Genomic DNA, 24704 nt, shown 5'->3' on the forward strand with positions numbered 1-24704 from the left:
AAGATACTTCTGTTTTGTACTGCATATGCATTGAAAACTAAGCATGTGGACTGGAATTACGGGACTTGCTAAATGTACTTGACTTGTGATACTGCCTTGGGAATATCTACCCTGAGTCCTGACTCTATATAGGGAATAAAAGAAAACACTTTGGTTGGTTCTTGACATTTCCTGCAGAATCTAGTATAACTAAGCTGTCTGTGAATTCTCCAACCTCATTTCATCAATTCCCATCAGCCGACGCAAACTATGCAGAGCAAGGCCTTGCTCCCAATCAATTTTTAGTCTCAGTGAATATCTCTAGGAGGATAAGTGGGTGACAAAACCTATGCCACAGGTCACCTCTTTTTCTCCATCCATTTCGGTTTCCTCGTATCATTATGATTGGCTTGTCTTAAATTAAACCTCTAGGGGGTTATTAACCAGCTGACCACTGCTATATATCCACTATCCATTATAATCACTTGAGTACTTTAGTCTGATCTAGGCCCTAGCTATCCATACAAGTTACTTAAGCAATTAGCAGGACAAGTTGGCTCTGCAGTGATCGGCGAGATCACAAGCAGGGCCATCTCCAAGGTAATTGGAATGATCAACAAGCAGACGGCTATCGATGACAAGCTGCGCAAGCTGGAGATGCTGTGCATAAAGATCAATAGCACAGTTGAGGAATCTAACAAGCACGAAATCACTGGGACCAATCTGCTCAAGTGGCAGGAGAAGCTGAAGGAAGCTGGCATAGAGGGTGATGAGGTACTTTTCGACTTCCGATGGCGAGCCTTGTCCAAAGCCAGCAAGAGCATCAACCATAATATAGGTACACTTGGTCCTCTAGCTTACACAAAGATTGTTGTGTCAAGTACTATAAAGTACTTCCACAGTGCTGCCAAGATGCTGCTCTCAACCAACAAGGATGTGCAGAAGTTGAACAGCACAGTGGAAATGTTGGAGAAGCTATCAGCACATAATGAGGAGTTCTTGGGATTGGTTGAGCTTCACGTTTTGACAGTAGAGAAGAATGCACCTGCAAAAAGGAAAAAAAACGGGAGATGTTGGAGAAGCCATCGGCAGATAATGAGGAGTTCTTGAGACCGCTTGAGCATGCAAAAGAGAAGAAACTGGAGATGTTGGAGAAGTTATCAGTCGATAATCAGTTCGCGAGATCCCTTCAGCTTGAGGTTTCGAATGCAAAAGAGAAGAATGCTCCTGCAAAAGTGAAGAAACCAGTGGTTATATGTGACAGTCCATTTTCAAAGAAGGAAGCGCATCAACAATCGAGCAGGAAGAGAAAACATGACTGTATACTTGACTCCACGAAGGTTATAGGGAGCGTAAAAGGGCAGCGCCTGTGAGACAGCAGAAATTCCATGTACAAGCTGTAAGGGGTAGCTTTTGCTAAAATTACCTCCATCATTTTGATATTTGAACAAAGTTTGAAGGGTTAGCTTGAGTTGACCCCACATAGTTTTGGGTGGCAGTGCCAATGCTGTGGTATCTTTCAGTTCTGGGTTGTGTAACTTTGTTTTGCTTTCTGAATACAGCTGTTACAGTTAACAAATTTGATAATTTATGCTCCCTGTTAAGTATGATTGATTTTTGTTTTGAAAAGGTATATGGATACAAATATGCATTTTCTAGCTACTTTTAGAACTTCTGAATGTTTGTAATCCAATTTTCACGCATTTGCATGGGCTGTTGCATGTTTGACCATATATTCCCTCCCTCAAACAACAGTTGCCAAGATCTCCAAATATCCAAATCTTGCGCTGAATCATCAAAAGGACTTACCTATCGGTCCTTTTTATTCTTGAGAATGTGTAAACTGTAAAGATGCCTTTCATTTTCAATTTAGATACCAACCATACGTTATTTGTTTGTTTCCAACTTTTGTCTCCAGCATTCAGCGCGATTAAAACAATGGTGACAACAACTAAGTTGGCTTTTCTTTCTGACTTATCTCTTTGTTTTTAGTTTACAAAGTCTCTTGGTCTCTTTTCTCCATATTCATTTTTAGCTGTCCTTTTCGTTTACTATTTCATTATCTCACCCTTTCCCTTAAGATCACCACACAAATAGCCACCGAGGAGTGATCACAAGCTACACCTCCAACACAGCACCTCTTCCTTTGAGCTGACAGGTGCCATATATGTTCTCTTGAATAAATTCCATGCCATTTCTTGAGCCTGGTTCTTTAGTTCTGCAGTGATCCGTTATCAAGAGCAATGCAGCTGTCGACGCATGAGAAGTTACCGGCAGATTGCGGGGGTCTGGAGGTAAATACATCATTCCAAGAACACCCTGCCATCTGCCGATGACTTCTCGTAAGTCTTCAGCTGCATCAAAGGGTTTCTCTAATTTGTTTGTGCCGGACAGCCTTGGTGAAAGTGGGGATCTTGGATCTAAATATCATATTAACATGTTGTCTGAACTCATATTGTGCTGACCTCTATTGTTGCAAAAGCAGGGCCTGCTGGCGTACTTTTGTATTCAATTCAGAGTTTGTGGTTTATCACCTTTTATAAACAAAATGAGTTAGTGTTTTTTGTTACAGATTAATAGACCTTATCGAGCACTTAGCATGCTATGATACTCGTGTTTATGACTCAGAACTTGTATTTTGGATAGTAAACTTCGTTCTGTAGCTCCTTCATACCAAGTGCAATTCAATGGACCTGTAACAATAAAGGTATGAATATGATAAAAATTAAGTGCAGATAATCTTGCAAGCCTTTCTCTCTGAACTGGTATATTTTTGGACTTGCGGGACTCTAAACTATCCAGCCAAAACTTCTGTTACTTTTTAATTTCTATCTCTTGTACAGTAGGTCCTTGTAAGGACGATACAACCTATGACACGAGTTGGCATTCTTTTTGTTCCTAACACTTACTCTAATTTTCCTCCATTTGTGTGGCCATCACAGAACAGGCAGTTTAAGTTTACTTTATGGCATCTTCTCTAACCAGGGAGTTCATCAGCAGAGAAGCTGTGGTGGTTGGAGATGCTACTAATTAAAGATCCACAGCGCAGTGCCGCAGTTGAGGCGTTCGGGATACTCCAGCAAGATGATAGGAAGCATGAAAAGGGGCAACACCTCTGAGATTTTTCTTTCTTTCTGGATTGTAACTTTGTAATATTTTCTGATTAAAGCTGTTACAGCATAGGTATCGGAAAAATTATGTTCCCTGTTAAAAGGTTGATTGATTTTGGTCTTGAATTTTTTATATGGATACACAATGCACGCTCCCTGGCTATTTTAGAACTTTGCACGTTTATATACCCAATTTTCATGCATTTGCAAATTATGTTGCATGTTTGACTATACATTCCTGCTTCTACTGAGTCATCAATAGAACCTACCTAACAACCCTTTTTATTCTTGAGAATGTGCAAGCTGTAAAGATTCCTTTCGATTCTAATACAGATACCAACCACACATCATTTGTTTGTTTCTAACTTTTTATCTCTGGCCTCAGAACGATTAAAACATTGGTGGCAGCAACTAAGTTGCCTTTCATTTCCAAGTTATCTCTTGATTTTTCCTTGAATAAATATCTTGCTATGTTTCCTCCGTGTTCATTTTACATGTGCTTTTTGTTTACAATTCATCATCTTACCTCTTCATGTAAGATCACCACACACATAACCACCAAGGAGTGATTGCAAGCTACAACTCCAAAAACACCTCTTCCTTTGAGATGAGAGATGCCCATGTATCTTTTCTTCAATAAATTCCATGCATGTCATTTCCTGAGCCATATCAGGTGGTTCTTTTGTTCTGCAAAATGCACGAGAAGCTACCGGCAGATTTTGGGGAACTATAGGTAAACAGCATTCTAAGAACACCCTGCCATCTTCTGATAACTTCTCGTAAATCTTCAACTAGATCAAAGGGTTTGTCTATATCTGTGTGCTGCACAGCCTTGAAGAAGGTTAACGTCTTGGATCTAAAGATCGCACTAACATGGTGTCTGAACTCAGATTGTGTCAACATCTATTGCTGCGTGTAGAACTGCTAATGGTGTGCGTCTGTGAAATCAGTGTTTGTGGCTGGTTTGATCACCTTTTATAACCAAAATGAGTTCGTGTTTTTATTAAAGATTAATAAAACTTCTCAAGCTCTTGGCATGCTATGATACTTGAGTTTATACCTCAGAATTTGTATTTCGTTAGTAAACTTTGTTCTGTAAAGTGTAATCCATTTGACCTGTAACAGCGGTACATGGATGATACAAATTAAGTGCAAGCTAATCTTACAGACCTTGCTGTTTGAGGACTGGCTGTAGTGCGCCGACAGGCTGATCCGGAGGGGATGGTCTAACTACTATTTATGTCCCCTGTGCGTGCAATCACTGGAGACGGGGAACCACTGTTTGCTCAATGCCCGGTGTCGCGCTCCATCTGGCTGGAGGCCTCTACCTGCCATGACCGCGGTGGCCTCGTCCCATCACTATGGAGAGCAGATCCGAAAGTGCAGGATATTTGGTCTCAAGCCATTAGTAATCATGGCAGCACATGCATCAAAGAAAAAAAAATGCTCTCATTCTCGTTTTGTGGGAGCTCTGGCTTTAAGGAATTGGAGAACTTTCAATGACAAGCAGCACTCGGCGACTCAGGTTATCCTGGCAATTAGGTGATTGGATGAGCTCTGGTGGCTCCCAGGTGGCCTGATGTCTCATCTGGGAGTTGCCCTGAACTTGAATGTCTCTGGGCTCTGTCCTTTTATTTACAGTTTCCTTCTTTTATACTCTTATCTTTTTACCCTTTTGCTATCTGCTAATACGTCGACGCCAGCATTTGCCGGATAATTCAGAAAAAGCTTGCAGGCCTTACTCTCTGGAAAGACTTATTTTATATTTTTGGGCCTTGCAGGCCTATAACCTGACAAACTATCCACAGCCAAAAATTATGTTACTCTCTGGAGTACTTTTTTTTTTGTTTCTTGTACAGTACAGGTCCTTATAAAGGTGATACAACCTATGAGCACAAGGTAGCATTCTTGTTGCTAACACTTTCTCTCCTTTCCTCCATTTCTGTGGCCATGGCAGAACAGACAGTTTACTCTATGGCCTCTGCTGTAACCGGGGAGCTCACCAGCAGAGTGCTCTCGGGGCTGATACAGATGTTCGGTAAGCAGGCAGCTGCCGGAGAGAAGCTGCAGCGGCTGGAGATGCTGCTAATCAAGATCCACAGCGTGGTTGAGGCATCAGAGAAACGCGCCATCAAGAATTTGTGGCTCCTTCGATGGCGTGACAAGCTAAAGGAAGCCACCTCACAAGGCGACGAAGTGCTTGCCAGCTTCATACGGAAGGCGGAAGATGCTGAAGCCACAAGGAGCATAGGCACCAAACAGCAGCAAGGCTCATCCTCTTCTTCTAGTGCTGCTTCTGCTAGAGCTACAGGTGCTCTGTCTTTCACAAGTAAATCTATGTTGGGCATGGCACAGGGCATCCGCAATGCAACCCAGGTGCTGTTTTCGAGTGATGAAGACATGGAAAAGCTGAACAGTACACTTGAAATGTTAGAGCAGCTCTCGATAGACATCAGAGAGTTCATAAGATTGTTTCAGCTTGAGGACTGGGCAAAGGTAGATTTAACATCTACCGAGAGTATGGAGGCTCCACCAACAGAACATAGACCAAGAAAAAAGATGAGGATTGCAAGAAATTCAGGGTGTAGATTATTTGGCCTCAAATTAGATAAGGTGGAAGACACAAATATTTCAGCTCCGTGTGTGGAGAATGCAGTAGTGAACAAATTGATGCATCTTTCGATCAATGAAACAGCAGTTATCCAGAAGGAACAGTGCGAAATGCTCCTTGACAGGCTTGAGGAAGGGTTTGCCAATATCTGCAAGACCGTTGAGCTGGCAGATAGCCACGACTTTGAGGACATGAAGTGGCTCGCATACTGGGCTGACATCCTAAGGGAGGCGAAGATAAAAGGCTGTATCGTTCTTGGCACCATCAGCGCTTGCAAAACACTGATGGCCAAAGATAACAAGCCAATGGTGATATGTGATCAAGAGAGAGATCAGTTCAGCAGTTTTGTGCATAGCATGGAGGGCTTAGCTAGGGACGTGGACTGCTTCGGCAAATTGGTATACACTTCATGATGCTGACTTGTTATCATGTCAAGACGGCTCACCTCGATAATAACACAGGAAGTTCATTGTAAAAACGTATTTTCTCTTTAAATGAGCAGACATGCTGTAATCTTTCATCAAAGGAGAAAAAACCAGCAGTAATCCAGGTTGAGCTCTGATGATGCAGTTAACGATTTTCAGTAGGTTCTTTTTAGCTCAACCGATAAATTCCTTTTGTCACATAGGGACGTTGCATTGTTCAGCAGAAAAAAGGTTGGGGAACTAAAGAAGCTTAAAGTGTTTGGAGGAAGGGATATATCAAAAATTAGTAGAGCCATAAGGTAAAAATCTTTGTGGTACAAGCAGAAGGAGCCTTAAGCATTGGTTTTGCTCTTTTTATAAGTCAATTTCAGTGGGTGGGTGCTGTCGTGCTGGAAAGACAACCATATTCTAGCATTCAGGTGGATCTGACCCGATAGTTGTGAGCTGAATAGCTCGTACGATCCACTTTGATGCATGCCTTTTGCCGGTAGAACCAATACAAGGCAAGGGGTCCTAAACACTAATTTACTCCTACCTTGGACCGTGTCCGAATGGCGATAGAAACTAGGATCAGCTAAAAGTTATCTCCCCCTTTTATTTGACATCGTTGTAGTCACTTGTTTGTACTCCATTCCAGCTCGTCCATTTAGTTGGCATGCTCATTTCCGATCGCGTCCAAGCTGCCTTTAAATCTGTAATGCAAGACAATGGCCACTTAAAACAAGTCCAAGGAATCCAAATATCCTGATCAGCTCCAGCCATTATTCAGCGATGGCAGCTGAGCATCTCACTGGATAAGTAATATGAGTTGTCCCCAAATATCGCAGAGTTCATCTTGGTGCTGCAGGTGGAGGTATTGCCAAAGATAGAGCAGAAACCTGCCGAAAGAACGAGACGGTCTACATCACCATCTAGTATGGAAACATGCTACACCACTGTCCATAGATTCAACTTTGGTCTAGCCAAACAGTTCTTAATTGGAGGGACGGTAGAGGAGGTAACAGTGAGTGAGGAGAGCAGCAGTGTGATTCACCAGATGAGGAGGGTCCATAGTCGACTGAAACAGCACATGATCAAATAATAGAACAAAGGGAGCTTGTGGGAATGCTCAGAGAGGTGCTGCTTTCTATGGGAGAGGCCGTAGGGACGGCAGGAAAGGGACTTGGAAGGCTTCGTATGGCTGTCACAATGGGTGAACGTCCAGTGGGAGGCTGTGAAGAGGGGCAACAACCTTGTCTACACCTATCACAGCCACACCGTCGATGGAAAAGATGGAAATGAGGCAGCGGCTTGTTCTGATAATGAAGCAGATGATCTCTGCAGTTTCATGTGTGCTAGGGACAGGCTGTCTTGGGACATGCAATACTTTTACAGCTTGGTGTTGCTGTGTCAGTCTAACTAATTCCATGTTATTTTCTTTTCTTGGTGCTGGTCGACCTTAGGGTGGCTGACACCAACTATGCCCATACCTTGTCTGTCTCACACTCTCACTGACTCCCTAATTTCACATTTTGCGACGATGGACGATGCTGAATTATTTGTATTTTGAGACTTGAGAGACTAGGGTCAGTCACATACCTTGTTTGGGAGCTAGCCATGGCATTGCCACAGCAGTAGTCGCCGTGGTGACAGACAGGCTCGAGAACTTCGACCAGCAGATGGCTACTGACGAGAAGCTGCCGCTGCTGGAGCTGCTCCTCATGAGGATCTGCAGCACGGTCGAGGTGTCAGAGAAGCACACCATAAGAAGTACCACGCTGGTCCAGTGGCGGGAGAAACTCGAGGAGGCTGCCGCCCATGGTGACAAGGTGCTTTTCAGGTTCAAACATCATGCAACAGACGAAGCTACTCACTGGAACAACAATGACCAGCATGGTGCTGGTAGTATCACTCTGTCTTTCACGAGAAATGTGTGGTCCAGCATGGCACGATTCACCCGCACCGCCTCGGTGGCACTCTTCTCTAGCAATGAGAACAAGCTGAAGAGTGCAGTGGAAGCGCTTGAGAAAGCGTCGGAGAACATCAGGGAGTTCATAGGATTGCTCAGACTACAAACCTCGCTGATCCTCAACGGAGGAGCGATATGGTTCCTGTAAACAAATGGACTTATAATACTGCTTCGGGAATATTTGAGCCGACTATATGTAGCCATGTAGGGGGCAAAGAGAAGACCTTGGTTTTTGACATTTCCTGCAGAATCATTAGCCACCGTATATAATTCCATGAGTATCAGAGTTAAAGTTCTCTATACATAAACTCAAGTATCAAAATAAAACACGGTGCTCAGAGAAAACTATAAGGTTAAAACTGTTTCATATTTGTAATGCAAGGTACAAATGTTTCAAATAACTACTGAACAAGGGTCTACAGTACACCAGAGCACTAGACCTGTAGATTAACATAGGTTTACTTCTGATTTCCACTCATGCAGGCAAATAAGATGCACATCACACAATATCAGAAAGGTTAGGGGATCTAACAGCAGATGCACGGAGGTTCGTAAGACTGGCTGGGTGTGAGGTTTTGGCAGAGCTAGGCTAGAGAAGAGGCAGACAAGAAAACAGAGGGTTGAGTGTGTTTAGCCATGCAGTGCAACAAATTTCATGGCTATTGAAAAGCAGAATCCTACAAAATGGGAGGCTTTACAAAGGGAAGTGCAGAGAAATATTACCCATGTAGTCCCTGAAGTGAATGATGATGTGACAGCTACCTGCAACAACGAGGAGGCAATGGAGTTGAACAACAGGGAAAGATTCAAAGCATTGGCCGAGCTCGGTAACACCATTGAGATGGCAGACAGTTCATAAATGCATAGCTAGTTACAAACTCACTGCATGAATGAAGAAGCAATGGAGAATGAGATGGCTGGTGGAAGGCTTAGAACAGTGCCAAAGAAATTCAGAGAGGCCACTGAGAGAGCACAAGGTTTGGAGACGCATTTATCTGCCCCTGCATGAAAAAAGGCGTCATACTATTATCATATATACATGTCATGAAGTTTGTCTATGCGTAGAGAATGGTATCTTCAAAAGTTTAGATCAGCTATGTGATTCGAACAGGATGCAAACTGGGGTACGCACTAGATATGTTTGCAAAATGGTCTAGGTTTTGCAAAAAATCTTAGCCCTTAAATGTGTACTGGTGAGACATTCAGTACACAAGATAAAGTGTCTCGATGTTTATATGTTTCAGTCCTACTTCCAGTAAGCTTCAGTAAACATCAGTTTTTGGCCACTGAAAGCTTTGTGTTACATTGTATATAAATTGGCAAACCTCGAGGACTTGCAGAAGTTCCTCGAAAATATATCATGAGTTCACGATCGCCTGCACGTGCTGTTGAAGTTCAATCCACCCTTCACTGCACCATAAGAAACAGGATAACCTGGTGAAACACAATTGCAATCACCAGAAATCCTTGCACGAGCAGGAACCATCCTTGAAGCGATGGAAACGACTCCTGTCACGCACAATGATCTCCCGGTTATAAACCTGTGATATGCACTTAATTGCCGCATGACAATCGGAGCATACACGTAGGTTTTTTACCACCCGGACCTGTGTTCCAGGAGGAGTCCTCAGGAGCACGAATGCAATTGCCAGCTTCTCACTGTGCCACTGAAGCGCACCCTCCTTGTCCTCCTCATCAAGGTCAAGGAGAACCTCTGATGTGGCTGCAATATGCCCAATGCGCCTTAGCTCTCTTGACATCTCCTCAACCATCCTGTATATCTCCTTGTACTGCAGATGTGATTCATCTCCTGCTATGAACTCATGGACCTCTCCATCAAGCTCAACAAGGCTGCAGCCTGGCACCTTTGTAATTCCTCTCTTGCTCATCTCTCTCCTGATCTCTGACTTCTCCTTCCATCTCTGTGTCAACGCAAATACATTGGAGAGCATGACGTAGTTGGCCTCATGAGCAGGGTACTCGTTAAGAAGGTCCTTGCTGATGCTTTCGCCAAGCTCAAGCCGACCATGAGCACGACAAGCAGCAACCAGAGTCCGCCAAATTATTGGGTTCGGTTTCATGGGCATTGCACGAACAAACTCCAACCCCTGGTCAACCATGCCAGCACGACCAAACATGTCAACCATACAACCGTAATGCTCGATCTTAGGCTCAATACCATGCTCTGTCTTCATTGAGTCAAAGTAGCCACGGCCTTCATCAACCATTCCAGCATGACTACATGCAGTGAGCACCCCGATGAACGCGACATCATCAGGCGGCACGCCAACGGCCTTCATTTCCTCAAACACCGCCGCAGCCTCTCTCCCACGGCCCTCCATCGCAAGCGCATCAATCACCGACGTCCATGACACAACAGTACGCTCCTCCATCCCTTCGAAAACCGCCACCGCCCCATCGACATCCCCGCACTTGGCCAGCGTGTCGATCAGCGCATTGCAGAGCGTCACAGACCTCCCAATTCCCTCCCTCTCCACAAACTTCTCAACCCAGCGCGTGAGCTCGAGTGCGCCCAAATCAGCGGCGGCCGAAAGGACCCCAAGGACTGTCACCTCATCGGGCCGCACACCGCTGGCCTGCATCTCCCGGAACAGCACGACGGCATCACTCGACAGCCCCCCGCGCACATACCCGCCGATCATGGCGCTCCAGGTGACAGCGCTGTCCTTGGGCGTTCTGTCGAACACATTCCGCGCATCCCCGAGGAACCCGGCGCCGAAGCAGCAGTACATGTGAATCAGCGTGTTGGAGACGTAGTGGTCCGTGGCGAACCCGAACTTGAGGGCGGCGGCGTGGGCCTGGAGGCCGGTGGCCGGGGATCCCGGCGTCGCGGCGCAGGACTTGAGGAGGAAAGGGAAGGTGAACTTGTTGGGGACGACGCCGCGGCGGAGCATGAGCGGGAAGAAGGCCGCGGCGCGGCGGCGCGCGGAGGGGAGCGGGGACGCGACGTGGGCGCGGATGAGGGTGTTGAGGAGGAAGGCGTCGAGCGGGAGGCCCGGGCGGAGGAGCGCCGCGACGAGGGGCTCGAGGAGCGCGGGCGCGGCGGAGCCCGCGGCCGCGAAGAGCCTGGTGAGGACGAGCGGGTTGGAGTGGAGGCCGCGCTTGAGGAGGAATGCGAGGGGCTGGAGGAGCGACGCCGGCGTCGCGGCGCGCTCCAGGAGGCGGAGGCAGTGCTGCTCGGCCGCGCGCGACGGCGTCGGCGTCGGCGGCGCGGTGGTGTAAGGGCCGCCGCGGCTTTGAGGCGAGCGGAGCGGGGGACGGTGCGGCATTTGCTCGAACGCATGGCGGGCGAGCCGGGGCTCCTGAGGTTTTGACCCTCGCTGCGTGCGCTCGAGCTCAACCGGTTCCTCTACGGGCTACGGCGCAAACATGTGCGTTCCTAAGCGAAGCAATGCACAATGCAAGCAGAACTGAGACCAGCTATGAAAAATTAGCCAAGCGAAATGCGATATTTTGCACAGAAACCACGCTAATCTTCGCTGACCATCTTCATAAATTTGCCATTTTATTACCAAAATCCGAAGAGATAAGCTGATCAGAGATGATCCTTTTTTTTCAGTTAAGAGAAACACGCGAAACTGTGATCGATAAGACCAGCAAAAACAAAAAAGGATGAGAGAATCATTAGGACCAAAAAATACATGTGAGCTGTGACCTACATCTGTCAAGATCTCGCTATGATCAAACACCAACATACAGGATTCTTCTCTCCAGTGAAAATCTCAGAAAGTTTTACAATGCTCCTTGAACTAATTTGGCAACTGTATTTCGCGGCGACAAACTAAGTTTGGTGTATACGCTGCAGCGATCGAGAACTAAGCTGTAATGACTGGTATGTGCTGGAGCGATGGAACTAACTGAAATGATTTCGCAACATGGAGTCTAGGAGTAAATCTTCCATATGCCCAGCCCATAGCCTACTCTGATCAGCAGGAGCTCAAACACCATGTGCAAAATGCTTGTCATGCGCACTTTGGACCCAGGTATCTCCGTCCAGCTCACAGATACTTCCGCCATCGGGATCCTCAGGTGCTTGCACAGGTATACAATCTCAACATCAAAACACCACCTGGCCATGCCAAGAGTACAGGAAAACAAACACTCAGATCCTTCAGGTTTATGCCATTACAAGTTAATTTGAATATACATTCTATGTATAAAGCATCACAGGATTTTCCTTTTCAGAAAAAAATATACCTCTTTAATCTGATGTTTGTGAAGAGTTTCCTTGCAGCAGATCGAGTGAACATCTTGAAGCCACACTGGGATGTTTAATAATGACAATAAACAAATGAAGCAAATAAATAGCATGCCTCCAGAGAAGAAGGAATGTACTCCTACATAGGAAACGTCGGTGCATATTATGTTGGCCAAATCATACCTGTGTATCTCTGATTCCAGGACCAGCAGTCAACAGTACTACCAAGTGGAAACCTTTCATAAGGAAGTTTCGATACCATTTCCTCTACAGTAACAAAAGCATATTCAGCATATGGGAGGAATCTAACAGACTAGGATACAAAATCACACAAGTGATGGAAACTGGGTTTCAGGAGATATACCGTGGCAAGAGCCTGCTTCTCCAGATGAGCACGGGAACCAAAAACAGCAATTTCAACATCAGAAAGCCTCTGAGGTGAACTAGCAGAGGGTGCTAGACTGGACTTGGCTTTCCCTGCCAATGCACGAACCTAACAGCCAAAAAAGCAAATGTCAAGATGTTATGCTCATCACAATCAAAACCAGCCCATCAGCATGGTATTGGATTGAGCGTATGACGGACCTCAGCTTCAAGCTTTGCCAAATCAGTGACCTTAGTTGCACCATCAGCATCAAGCATCAGTAGGAGTTCACCCCTGGAATGGAGCATCCCCTAGACAATGCTTCCACAAACAATTCGAAAGCATCAATTAGAATTGATTTGATAAAAGTAGTGTGTGGGTGGGTAGTTCAACACTCACTTTTCTGACGGCTTCACCTTTCCCATGGTTCCTTCCGAGTAGGAGAACTCGAACATTGTCAATATTGTGCTTTTTTACATACTCAAAGGCAACTTTCGAGGTACAGTCAGTACTTCCATCATCGACAATCAAGACCTTAATAAAGTCAAGCAAATAACATATTAAACTTCAAATTTCGTTAAACAGGTCCTGGATTATAGATAACAGGTTGTGATAAAATATTAAAGATCAGGATAGATAATATAAAACGATGCAAATACAATAAGGTTACAGATAACAAGATTTCGAAGAGCACATGTAGTACATAAGTATGCCGGACTGAATTCAGCCCCATTGCAAAGGCAGCTCAGATTCTATTTAGATCTCACTGACCCAGCTCTACTGGATTCAGTGAGGCGCCATTCATAACTTACATTTTTAACATCAATTACTTTTGGATTTCACAGCAGCATGGCTACCAAGATCAGCGGTGCATAGAGCATAATTGTGAATATCGCTTGGAACAATACATATAGGACAAGTGATAAATATTCAGAAGCTAATACGAAGTAGCTCTGGGGAAATTTATGTAACTTCGTCCTCTTAAGGGCCTTTCTAAACACTAGCAGTGATGCAAATCTAACTCTGTGGCCCTAGATCCAGGTCTTTAGTTTGGTTTTACAACCAAATGAATATTTCATCAGAAAAAACTATAGCAATTCAAGTTCTGCAATACATTCATATTCTACTCACTGTACTAAAGATCGGGTCAGGGTCCATTGCTGGCAATTTTCAAATCTAGTGGGGGAAGGGAGGGGGTATATGTATCTAGAATTTAAGAGCGGAAATTCCATTTGTGTTTAAACCAGAACAAAAGGAAGTACAAAAGAAGAACGTGATACTAGAATGCATAATCTCCCATTTTTTCCAAAGTTCGTTCCGCTAGCAGAGGTAGCTTAACACCTTCCAAATTTATCATATCAAATAAAGAAGATCATGAACATGCTCAATTCTCACATACCTCATAAGTAAACGACTTGTCGACAGATGAGCGTTGTTTCAGGTAGCTAATGGAGAAGGAAAGAAAAATACAGGGATTAACTTAGCATATCAAGCAATCGCCTAACAGATGAAACCACAGTTATATACAGACAACTGCTTGTATAAACTACACAGTGCTGTTCAAAGATAAGAAACTTGACAGAGCAACAAATGCTGGTATTAGGGCCTTACTTGAGCGTCTCTGTAAGAGCCTCAGGAAGCCGACACTCCTCGTTGTAAGCGGGAACGATCAACGAAATGTACTTCTCGGCAGGGTCAAAAATCGACGGGCAGGGAACCTACCACAGGCAGCACAAGCAAATGAGCAAACACCTAGCGTGCACACCGTGCCACAGCATAAGTAACACTGACGAGCAGTCAGCACCTTCTTGAGCGAGCCGGGGTCCTCGAAGAAGGCGTCCGAGACGGCGCTCCTCTCAATCCTGCAGCCGGCCGAGATCCAGGACGGCGGACCAGTCAACGACGTGCACGGGCAGATCGCAAGAGAGGAAAGGGCGAAAGGGATAAGACGGGAGTGCAGAAGGCTTACGAGTGCATGCATCCGATCTTGCGGATGTGCTCGAGGAATACGGCGGCGACGCCCAGCGCGAGGACGACGACCTGCGCACATGATGAGAAGAGAGGGCGTGAGCGGCGCGGGGAGGGGAGGGAGTGAGGGCAGAGGTTCGGAGGGGAGGGGGGGAGGGCAGTACGAGGGAGCCGAGGAGGAGGGTCAGCGAGAGGGGGGCGGGGAGGAGGGCCGAGGCGGCGGAGAGCGGCCAGGCGGCGCCGGCCATCGCGACGGCCGGTGGACGTCGTGGGTAGACCCAAACCCCACCTACTGCTCCCCTCGCGTGCACTCCAGGTTCCCGGAGTCGGGTCGGGCAGATCTGCCCGAGCCGGCGGGTTTGTGTGTATACTCGTATCGTGTGAAGTGGTGACACTTGGGCATTTTCGATCCAAATTGTTCGAGCAAGTCCAATTCTCCAAGCCATGCATTTCCTACCCGTGTATCCATTTGGATTGACGAGGACACAAAACTTAACCTAATACGATGATCTAAATGAACGCGTGTTATTTTTTGTCCGTTCGTGATCCATTTTAAACCTAAATTTTGGTCGTATTTGCGTCGGTGTGGACACGGGATGGACACACACGACGTCTTTTTTTCCTAGTCCGTCGGTCGGTGGCACAGCATCATCATTTCCCTTCATTCTCTTAAAAGTCTTTCGCCCACTCACGTGTGCGCCATAGACGACAATGTGCCGACCCTCGACGTCGTCGTCGGCCTCGCCTCCCTTGCCTCTGTCGGCCCCGTGTCCCGCAAAGAAGGCAAGGCCCACGTCGCCCGTAAAGCGCCCGCTCCGCCCAAGAGGAAGAAGGAGCTAACGGACGAGCAGTGCACCGTCCAGTCGTCAAAGAGGAAGTACTGCGTCACGCGCAAGAAGTCAGGATCGACGTCGCGACCGTGTCCACCTTCACCGCCGCGAAAACCAGCCACCTCGCCCGCTAGGCCATGAGGCAGCCCCTGCTGATGTTAGAGTTAAAGCCAGGCAAGTAGGGGCTCGTCGCTGTCGTTATGGTCGCGGTCAGCACAGGCTCGTCGCCCCTTCGTCCCCACTTTCGGACTCGCCGCGCATGTCGACCACGCCGCACGCGCACGGCTTCCACCCCCACCACCTGCAAGCCTCCCGTTTGTCCAACTCTAAGGGCTCCGGTTCGCCGGAGGTGAGCGTGGTCATGCCTGTCACGCAGCGCCCATGGCCATCCATCTCAATGCGACACTTGTGGGCGGTGGATCGCCCTCCAGGGGGAAGCGAAAACGGCAACACGAGCTCACAGTCGACGCCATGAAGGACACCTGCAACCTGTTCGACGCAATGTCGGCTGCGGACGACGAGGCGAGCCACTTGTTCATGGAGAGATCTTCGAAGGTGGTGGCGGTGGCATTCCCTTCAATCCCGATGAGACGCAAAGCCAAGATGGATGATACGTCTCCAACGTATCTATAATTTTTTATGGTTCCATGCTATTATCATGTCAACTTTGGATGTTTTATATGCATGAATATGTTATTTTATATCTTTTTTGGGACTAACCTATTAACTCAGTGTCAAGTGTCAGTTTTTGTTTTTCCCGTGTTTTTGACCTTTTCTAGAGAAGAATATTAAACGAAGTCCAAACGGAATAAAACATGCGGGATGATTTTTTTCCATAACAGAAGATACGCACTGGACTTGAGAACCAAGGCACAAGACCTCGTGGGAGATCACAAGCCCCCTAGCCGCGCCCTTGGGGGTCGCGCCTAGCAGGCTTGTGGGCCCCACGTGGCTCCTTTGCCCTACCTCTTTCGCCTATAAATTCTCTAAAATCCCGAAACCAAAGAAGGGAGCCACGAAAATACTCTTCCGCCGCCGCAAGCTTCTGTCTCCGCAAGATCCCGACCGTTCTGGTGTCTTGCCGGAGGGGGATTCGAACACGGAGGGCTTCTTCATCAACACCATTGCCTCTCCAATGATGTGTGAGTAGTTTACCATTCACTTAGATTTTTTTAAGAGCACGACGGTGTCATATTTTGAAGAAATAAAAACTCTCGATCTTCACTTATATCTTTTTGAGAGTGCTCTCTCTAAGTAACTCGGTAATTGACGTGTGCTATGAAATCAGTCCTAAATATGATAGACATCCAAAGAGGATATAATAAAAACTTCCATATTCACGTTGTTAGAGCATATATCTCCGTATGTGGTTTTGGTAATTGATGACAATTCCTATGGACTAATGGTTGCCTTAAGTTACATTTATAGGATTTGTCCATAGGCACTTCTTGAAGTCCATCTGTTGGGTTCAAGGAGTTTATATGATGACCAAGATGGTATTCAAGGTATTATCCAAAGAATGGTCATAGAGACACATGGTTGATCAAGATCTCAGACAAAGAGTAAATCAAGATGATCAACACACAAAGCGTACAAGATGTACCGAGAGGGATTAAGTGATCCCATGGTATGGTAAGCATTGTCCATTACGTGTTTGTGTACTAACTCATGGTCTTCGTGAGAGTTCTATGTGGGGGTTAGGTGTGTTTGCATGGGCTTGCGTCAAAGGGAATATCTCATACAACCCATGGAGTATGACGTCAAGTTGTGATCGTCATCAAGATTGCGATGTGCAAGTTCAAGTGGATCAGCACGAAGATAGCATGCTTGAAGCTTGCCGTCCATTGTGGTGGCAATGGACTTGTGAAGATATGCTGAAGAGTGGCTCACCCATAGTGAGTATGGGGGAGCAATCAACTAGTCTTCATCAAGCCAACACAATCAAGAAAGATGGTCCATCTTGAGGAAGCCAAGATCATCATCATCTAGCTCAAGAGGACGAGGTGCAAGGTATAGGTTTGCCCTTGATAGGTTTTCTAGTTAGGATAGATTGTTGTACTATCAAGGGGGGCTCTCAAGTGAGTAGCTTGATCGTATCGTTCGTTGAGAGCTCAAACCATTTGCATCCTTGCATCATATTTCTTGGTTCTTATTTGGTGTTTCTCTTTGCGAGTTTTAGAGCTTATGGTCATCTTCATGACAAGCTCGAGTTCATCGAAAACGGAGTCCATATGCAACTACTATGATGTTTTCGATGTTGGAGTTTTTGCCGGTTCTTCATTCTTAGAGGACTCACATCTTTATATCATTGGCATATTCATAACCGCATGGTCTTAAGATTTCCAGGTGCTGTTTGGATAACCCTTGTCGTCCTGAATCCAACAAGCTTGGGTTTGCTCGATTCGGAGCTCGTATGCGAAAGTTATGGCTGTTTCAGTGGCGAGCGGTAGTATCGCTGGACCTAGCGGTAGTACCGCTGGAGTTGGCGGTAGTACCGCGGGCCCTAGCGGTAGTACCGCTGGCTGGCGGTAGTACCGCCCCTGGTCAGCGGTAGTACCGCTCCAGGAGCTTAGTACCGCCTGCCTAGCGGTTGTTCGTGGACGGACCTTTTTGCGAAGACTTTCTTGGCGGTGGTAGTGCCGTTGCACTACCACGGGCCCAGCGGTAGTACCGCTGGAGTGCCAACGGTAGTACCGCTAGCAGCCAGCGGTAGTACCGCTGGAGCTCGGGCAGAAAGTGGGGGTAACGGTCTGATTCCTTCCCCCACTATATAAAGGGGGTCTTCTTCCCCCTTGGTGTTATCCATCCGTTGAGCTCTTGTTCTACCTCCATTGTTGACATTCTTAGAGCTTGATTACTCTCAATCCCTCCAATGATTCTTGCTTGTTCTTGAGGGAAAAGAGAGAGGAGATCTAGATCCACATCTCCACCAATCACTTTCTCCTCTATGTGAGGGGAACCCCTTGGATCTTGATCTTGGAGTTCTTTGTGAGCTCCTTGTTCTTCCTCTCATATTTCTCCATAGCTTTTGTTGTTGTGGAGGGATTTGAGTGTGAGGGACTTGACCACTTCGTGTGTTCTTGCCATTGCATTAGTTGCATCGGTTTGAGTTCTCCACGGTGATACGTGGAAGTGAAGTTTGAGAAGCTTACTACCTTTGGTACTTAGTACCCTAGCTATTGTTCTTCGTGGATGCTTTGGCGTCCTAGAAGCTTGGTGGTGTCTCGGAGCTCAATCATTGTGGTGTGAAGCTCCGGGAAGCGTCGGGGTCTCCAATTAGGTTGTGGAGATTGCCCCGAGCAATTTGTACGGGTACCGGTAACCGCCCCCAAGGGTTGCCACGTGTACGGGTTCGGTGACCGCCCCCAAGGGTTGCCATTTGTACGGGTTCGGTGACCTCCCTCAAGGGTCCCTTAGTGGAATCACGACATCTTGCATTGTGCGAGGGCGTGAGGAGATTACGGTGGCCTTAGTGGCATCTTGGGGAGCATTGTGCCTCCACACCGCTCTAACGGAGATTAGCATCCGCAAGGGTGTGAACTTCGGGATACATCATCGTCTCCCTGTGCCTCGGTTATCTCTTACCCGAACCCTTTACTTATGCACTTTACTTTGTGATAGACATATTGTTTATTGTAATATATCTTGCTATCACTTAGTTGTTTATCTTGCTTAGCATAAGTTGTTGGTGCACATAGGTGAGCCTAGTTGTTTGTAGGTTTTGTGCTTGACATATTAAACGTTAGTTTTATTCCGCATTTGTTCAAGCCTAAACCTTAACTATTTTAAAGCGCCTATTCACCCCCCCTCTAGGCGACATCCACGTCCTTTTCACACGTGCATTGATTAGTAAGAGAAGTTTGATCCCTCACAATTAGTTTTGAGATATGGATACGCTAATATTAGAGTTATGTTAGTAGGATGTTGTGAATCTAGAAATACTTGTGTTGAAATTAGTGACTCCCGTAGCATGTACGTATGGTGAACCGCTATGTTAGGAAGTCGGAGCATAATTGATTTATTGATTGTCATCCTTTGTGTGGCGGTCGGGATCGCGCGGTGGTTAACACCTACCAACCCTTCCCTAGGAGTATGCGTTTAGACTTTTGTTTTGATTACTAATAAAACTTTCGCAATAAGTATATGAGTTCTTCATGACTAATGTGAGTCCATGGTATAGATGCACTTTCACCTTCCACTATTGCTAGCCTCTCTAGTGTCGCGCAACTTTCGCATATGCACAAACCCACCATATACCTACCTCAAAACAGCCACCATACCTACATATTATGGCATTTTCATAGCCATTCCGAGATATATTGCCATGCAACTTCCACCGTTCCGGCTCATGACATGTGCCGTCACTTTCATATTGCCATTGCATGATCGTAAGATAGCTAGCGAGATGTTTCAATGTCATACGCTAAGCTAGATCGTTGCACATCCCGATACACTGTCGGAGGCATTTCCTATAGAGTTATCATTGTTCTAAGTATTGAGTTGTAAGTAAATAAAAGTGTGATGATCATCATTATTAGAGCATTGTTCCATGTGAGGAAATAAAAAAAGGCCAAAGATGCCCACCCAAAAAAATGAGAGAAAAAAAGAGAAAGGACAATGCTACTATATTTTTCCACACTTGTGCTTCAAAATAGCACCATATTCTTCATGATAGAGAGTCTCTTGTTTTTTCACTCCATATACTAGTGGGAATTTTCATTATATAACTTGGCTTGTATATTTCAATGATGGGCTTCCTCAAAATTGCCCTAGATCTTCGTGAGCAAGCAAGTTGGATGCACACCCACTAGTTTTCTTTTTGAGCTTTCACACACTTATAGCTCTAGTGCATCCGTTGCATGGCAATCCCTACTCATTCACATTGATATTTATTGATGGGCATCTCCATAGCCCATTGATACGCCAAGTCAATGTGACCATCTCCTCCTTTTTGCCTCACAACCTCCACCACACTCTATTCCACCCATAATGCTATATCCATGGCTCACGGTGATGTATTGCGTGAGAGTTGAAAATGTTTGAGAAAGTAAGAGTGCGAAAACAATTACTTGGCCAATACCGGGGTTGTGCATGATTTAAATTCGTTGTGTGGGGATGATGAAGCATAGCCAGACTATATGATTTTGTAGGGATAACTTTCTTTGGCCTTCTTATTTCAAAAGTTCATGATCACTTTGCTAGTATGCTCGAAGTACTATTGTTTTCATGACAATAGTAAACTATTGTTTTGAATCTTATGGATCTGAACATTCATGTCACAAGAAAGAAGTTACAAAGGACAAATATGTTGGGTAGCATTCCACATCAAAAAACCAGTCTTTATCACTTTCCTACTCGAGGACGAGCATGAGTTAAGCTTGGGGATGCTTGATACGTCTTCAACGTATCTATAATTTTTTATGGTTCCATGTTATTATCATGTCAAATTTGGATGTTTTATATGCATGAATATGCTATTTTATATATTTTTTGGGACTGACCTATTAACTCAGTGCCAAGTGCCAGTTTCTGTTTTTCCGTGTTTTTGACCTTTTCGAGAGAAGAATATTAAACGGAGTCCAAACGGAATAAAACCTGCGGGATGATTTTTTTCATAACAGAAGATACGCAGGGGACTTGAGAACCAAGACAGAAGACCTCGAGGGAGATCACAAGTTCCCCACAAGCAACAAACCAAGATTAGAGTTGTCCATAGGGACAACAAGCGGAAACAATAAAATAAAAACAACACGTACAACGTAAAGGTTTCCTTGCCAATTTCACTTATCAATAGCGCTACACTCCCCGACAACGGCATGAGAAAATGGTCTTGATGACCCACAAGTGTAGGGGATCTATCGTAGCCTTTTCGATAAGTAAGAGTGTCGAACCCAACGAGGAGCAGAAGGTACTAACAAGCGATCTTGAGCAAGGAGTAACTGCAAGTATTGAAAGGTAAGTTTTTATGGGTTTTATGGTATAAGCAACAAGGAAATAAATGTAGGGAAAGTAAATGATGATGAGGTGCAGCAAGTGGCCCAATACTTTTGAACACAAAGGATAAGCCGAGGGACTAAACTTATAAAGACTAAGGCGTTCCTGAGGACACACAGGAGAGATAGTCGAGTGCTTTCACCATATTTTGTCTACTACTATGTTTTGTATTGATAAGTGTTATGTGGGTGGATCTTAACTAGTGCACCGTCTAGGCTAAGACAAGTACACTCTTATGATTAATCCCTCTTGCAAGCGTCCGCAAATACAAGAGAGAAGTTAAGGTAAAGCCTAACCATCACAGTAAGCTTTAGGATCCAATACTCCCTCGTGCAAAAGCATGAGAACTGGGGTTCACGTTTCTGTCATTCCGACAACCCACCATACGCATTCTTTATACACGATGCATTCCCCTAGGTCCTTAAAAATGCGAAGTGTTATGTAGTCTACGTTCACATAACACCACTAGAAGAATAACGCCATAACTTAAATATCAATCAACACATATTACTTCAACATCATACGACTACTAGCAACTAGACTTCTCCCATGTCCTCAAGAACTAAAGTAACTACTCACAAGACATAAAAGATATCATTATCAGAGGCGAGTGAAATATGATGAACAATCTGGTCATAACAATAGTTCTCCAACAAAACTCAATAGCATTCACCACAAAAGTGTAATCAACACCGGTAGAGTAGAGGGGATGAATAGTGCAAGGTACAACTCCGATTGCAATGGTAAAGTGAGATGGGGTGAAGATGGAGATGGTGCTGGTGATGATGATGATCTCGATGATGCCTGTGACGATGGCGATGACAATGAGGACGATCTCCCCTTCTGGGAGGAGTTCTCCTCGACGGAATCTGCCCGCCAGCAAGGTCTTTTCTTCTCTGTAGGTTTCCGCCCCGGAGCGGCGGCGAAACACCGGAAAAACTTCTGTCCCCGTAACTTTTAGGTCACGAAGATCATATAGGTCAAAGGAGAGCACCGGAGGCGGGACCCACCACCCAGGCGGCCTCTGGGCGTGGCCTAGGGGTGACCTGCGCCAGCAGATCGCCTGGGTGCCCTGTGGACCCCCTTCGGCCCTTCTTCGGCCTATCTTCGTGATCGGTTCGGAAACTCCTACCTCATAAATTTCAGCGCAATTGGAGATGTTCTGATATGGTAACTCTTCGTGTTATTTTCTTCGCTGAATCCTGCGTCTGCTGTTTCGGCACCGGAAAGTTGTAAACTGTGTAAAATAAGCCAAAACACTATAAGCACATCATCATAATGTGAAATATATCAATGAATAGAGACTAATTATGATACAAAATAGTGATGCATCTTGGACGTATCAGAACTCGATAGAGGTAAGGCATCATGTATGAAATTTAAGTTTGATTGCGTTAAATCTTTCACGGAGACTTCTCCTTTTCATGAGTTTAGCAACAAATACAACCTTGATCCTGAGATAGTAGCTACCTTCTCTGAAACTTTAGCTAAATCAGTTATTAACATAAAAACCATCAAATGCTTTAGCTAAATCAGCTATTAACATAAAAACCATGTTTCCAATAAAAAGACTGGAAAGAATACGTAATTTCCTGAGCAATGATGATATTATTACCTGTGGGTTCTATGGCCTTGAATAAAATCTTGCTAAGTTTCATGGTTGTAACCCAACATATGATCTTTGAGCCTATTAGTCTAAGCTTGTAAACCATGTTTCGAAACTAATAGGTCTAACGTCACGATGAATTATAAGAGATGTATCTTTTTGGATTAAGGGCAATAAAGTTATCATTAAGGTTAATAGGAAGTTCACCTTCTAGTAGAATATCTGGTAAGTAAGAGTAACACCATCTCCAATGAAGCTCCAAACCAAAACATAAAAGGCAACATTTAGACCATCGTCATTAGGATATGCATTTCTTTTCATGCGAAGGTGAAGCCAGTGGAAGGGTCAGTCGTACATGGAGTGGAAGGGGTGAACTTTGTGGTCCCTGTCCTACAAACGTCACCATTGCCGCATGCAAGGGGCAAAAAATGCGCATGTGTTGTCTTTTATTTAAGTTGTTGCGAAGAAGGCAATGAAAGCCTTGTAGAAGGATCATGAAGTTTAAATCAGGCAAATGTGGAAAGGGGGCACATGCATATTGGAGGTGACATAGAGGAGGGGGGGCGCGCTAGAGGCATACATGTTTCTGGAGAAGAAAAGGTACGAGAAGGAAAAAATGAGGAAGATACATATGTTTCACTTCATGTTGTTGGATACACGTTTTCCTAGTCACCTTGAATTGAATTGATGTAGGCACGACAACGTGAAAGTCGACTAGGACGTCAACAAAGTTGAGCAACTTCGCAACAATGGTGCAACAGAAGGATGGGAAGGTAGACCGTGAAGGGAAGATGATGCCTCTTTTAAAGGCTAGGGGTTGAATCGGAGACAAACCAATGCGCGAGAACATAACCACATGGATGGAACGAGGGAAATGTGTCGATATTTGTCGCGACTCTGTCGGATCCACACTAGCATATCGAGAGAAAGTATCGGTGTTTGTCGCGACTCTGTCGGTACCACACCGGATATCAACAGAAAGCATCGATGTGTTGCCGTAATTTTGGTGGAACAATATTTACCGCGACCTTGCCGGAACCGCTCCGACATATTGACACATTTCTCTCAAAGGATAGGAGTTGAATACGATAGAATCAATGCACAAAAAATAGGATCAAAGGGAGGTACCGAGAGAAACGCGCCGATGTTTTGTCACGACTCTGCCGAAATCACGCAACTATAGTGAAAGAACTGTATTGATGTATGTCGTCACTCTGTCGGAACCATACCGACACCGACACAGAGAGACATATCGATGTATGTCGTCGCACCGACGTACCGAGAGAAACGTGCCATATTCTCACCACATTGTTAAAACCACGGGGTCATTAACAAACAGAGCAAAACCTCTGTGCCAAAAAAGAAGCCCAGACGCATTTTTTTTCAACGCTGTTAGGTGGCAACAACGCACGGAGGCCAGTCATCATCATCCCATGGGTCGGTCTCGGCCTTTCATTTCACCCCCTCCGCCTCCCTCTCCGGCGGTGAAAAAGGGACGAAGCGGTAAAGAAAGCCGCGGCCCCCACCCGCCAGCGTCACGCGGCGCCTCCCTGCTTTTCCCAAGAGTCGGCCGAGCGGCTGCGCTGCTGCTGCTGCTGCTGCTGTGCTGTGCTGCCTACCGCCCCGCTACCGTCCACCCCCCGCAGCCCA

The 24704-nt window shown here is 45.6% G+C and overlaps 2 protein-coding genes across 2 annotated transcripts; both read right to left on the bottom strand.

Moving 5' to 3' along the window:
* Window positions 1-692: 692 nt before the first annotated feature.
* Window positions 693-11363, bottom strand: LOC123397320 (pentatricopeptide repeat-containing protein At4g21065-like). Its single transcript, XM_045091915.1, has 6 exons — window positions 9399-11363; window positions 8957-9074; window positions 8797-8835; window positions 7979-8315; window positions 7704-7833; window positions 693-1206 (listed from the first exon to the last, which is right to left on the bottom strand). Exon 1 carries the CDS (start codon window positions 11361-11363, stop codon window positions 9528-9530), a length of 1836 nt encoding a protein of 611 aa, XP_044947850.1. The 3' UTR covers window positions 693-1206; window positions 7704-7833; window positions 7979-8315; window positions 8797-8835; window positions 8957-9074; window positions 9399-9527.
* A 332-nt stretch (window positions 11364-11695) lies between these two features.
* Window positions 11696-15011, bottom strand: LOC123453046 (dolichyl-phosphate beta-glucosyltransferase). Its single transcript, XM_045129807.1, has 11 exons — window positions 14789-15011; window positions 14626-14696; window positions 14461-14518; window positions 14268-14374; window positions 14056-14101; window positions 13056-13190; window positions 12878-12967; window positions 12657-12785; window positions 12476-12559; window positions 12292-12356; window positions 11696-12163 (listed from the first exon to the last, which is right to left on the bottom strand). The coding sequence occupies exons 1-11, from the start codon at window positions 14870-14872 to the stop codon at window positions 11977-11979; spliced, it is 1056 nt and encodes a 351-aa protein (XP_044985742.1). The 5' UTR covers window positions 14873-15011; the 3' UTR covers window positions 11696-11976.
* Window positions 15012-24704: the final 9693 nt, after the last annotated feature.

This window comes from Hordeum vulgare, chromosome 5H (assembly GCF_904849725.1).
Source record: "Hordeum vulgare subsp. vulgare chromosome 5H, MorexV3_pseudomolecules_assembly, whole genome shotgun sequence".
Classification (NCBI taxonomy): Eukaryota; Viridiplantae; Streptophyta; class Magnoliopsida; order Poales; family Poaceae; genus Hordeum; species Hordeum vulgare.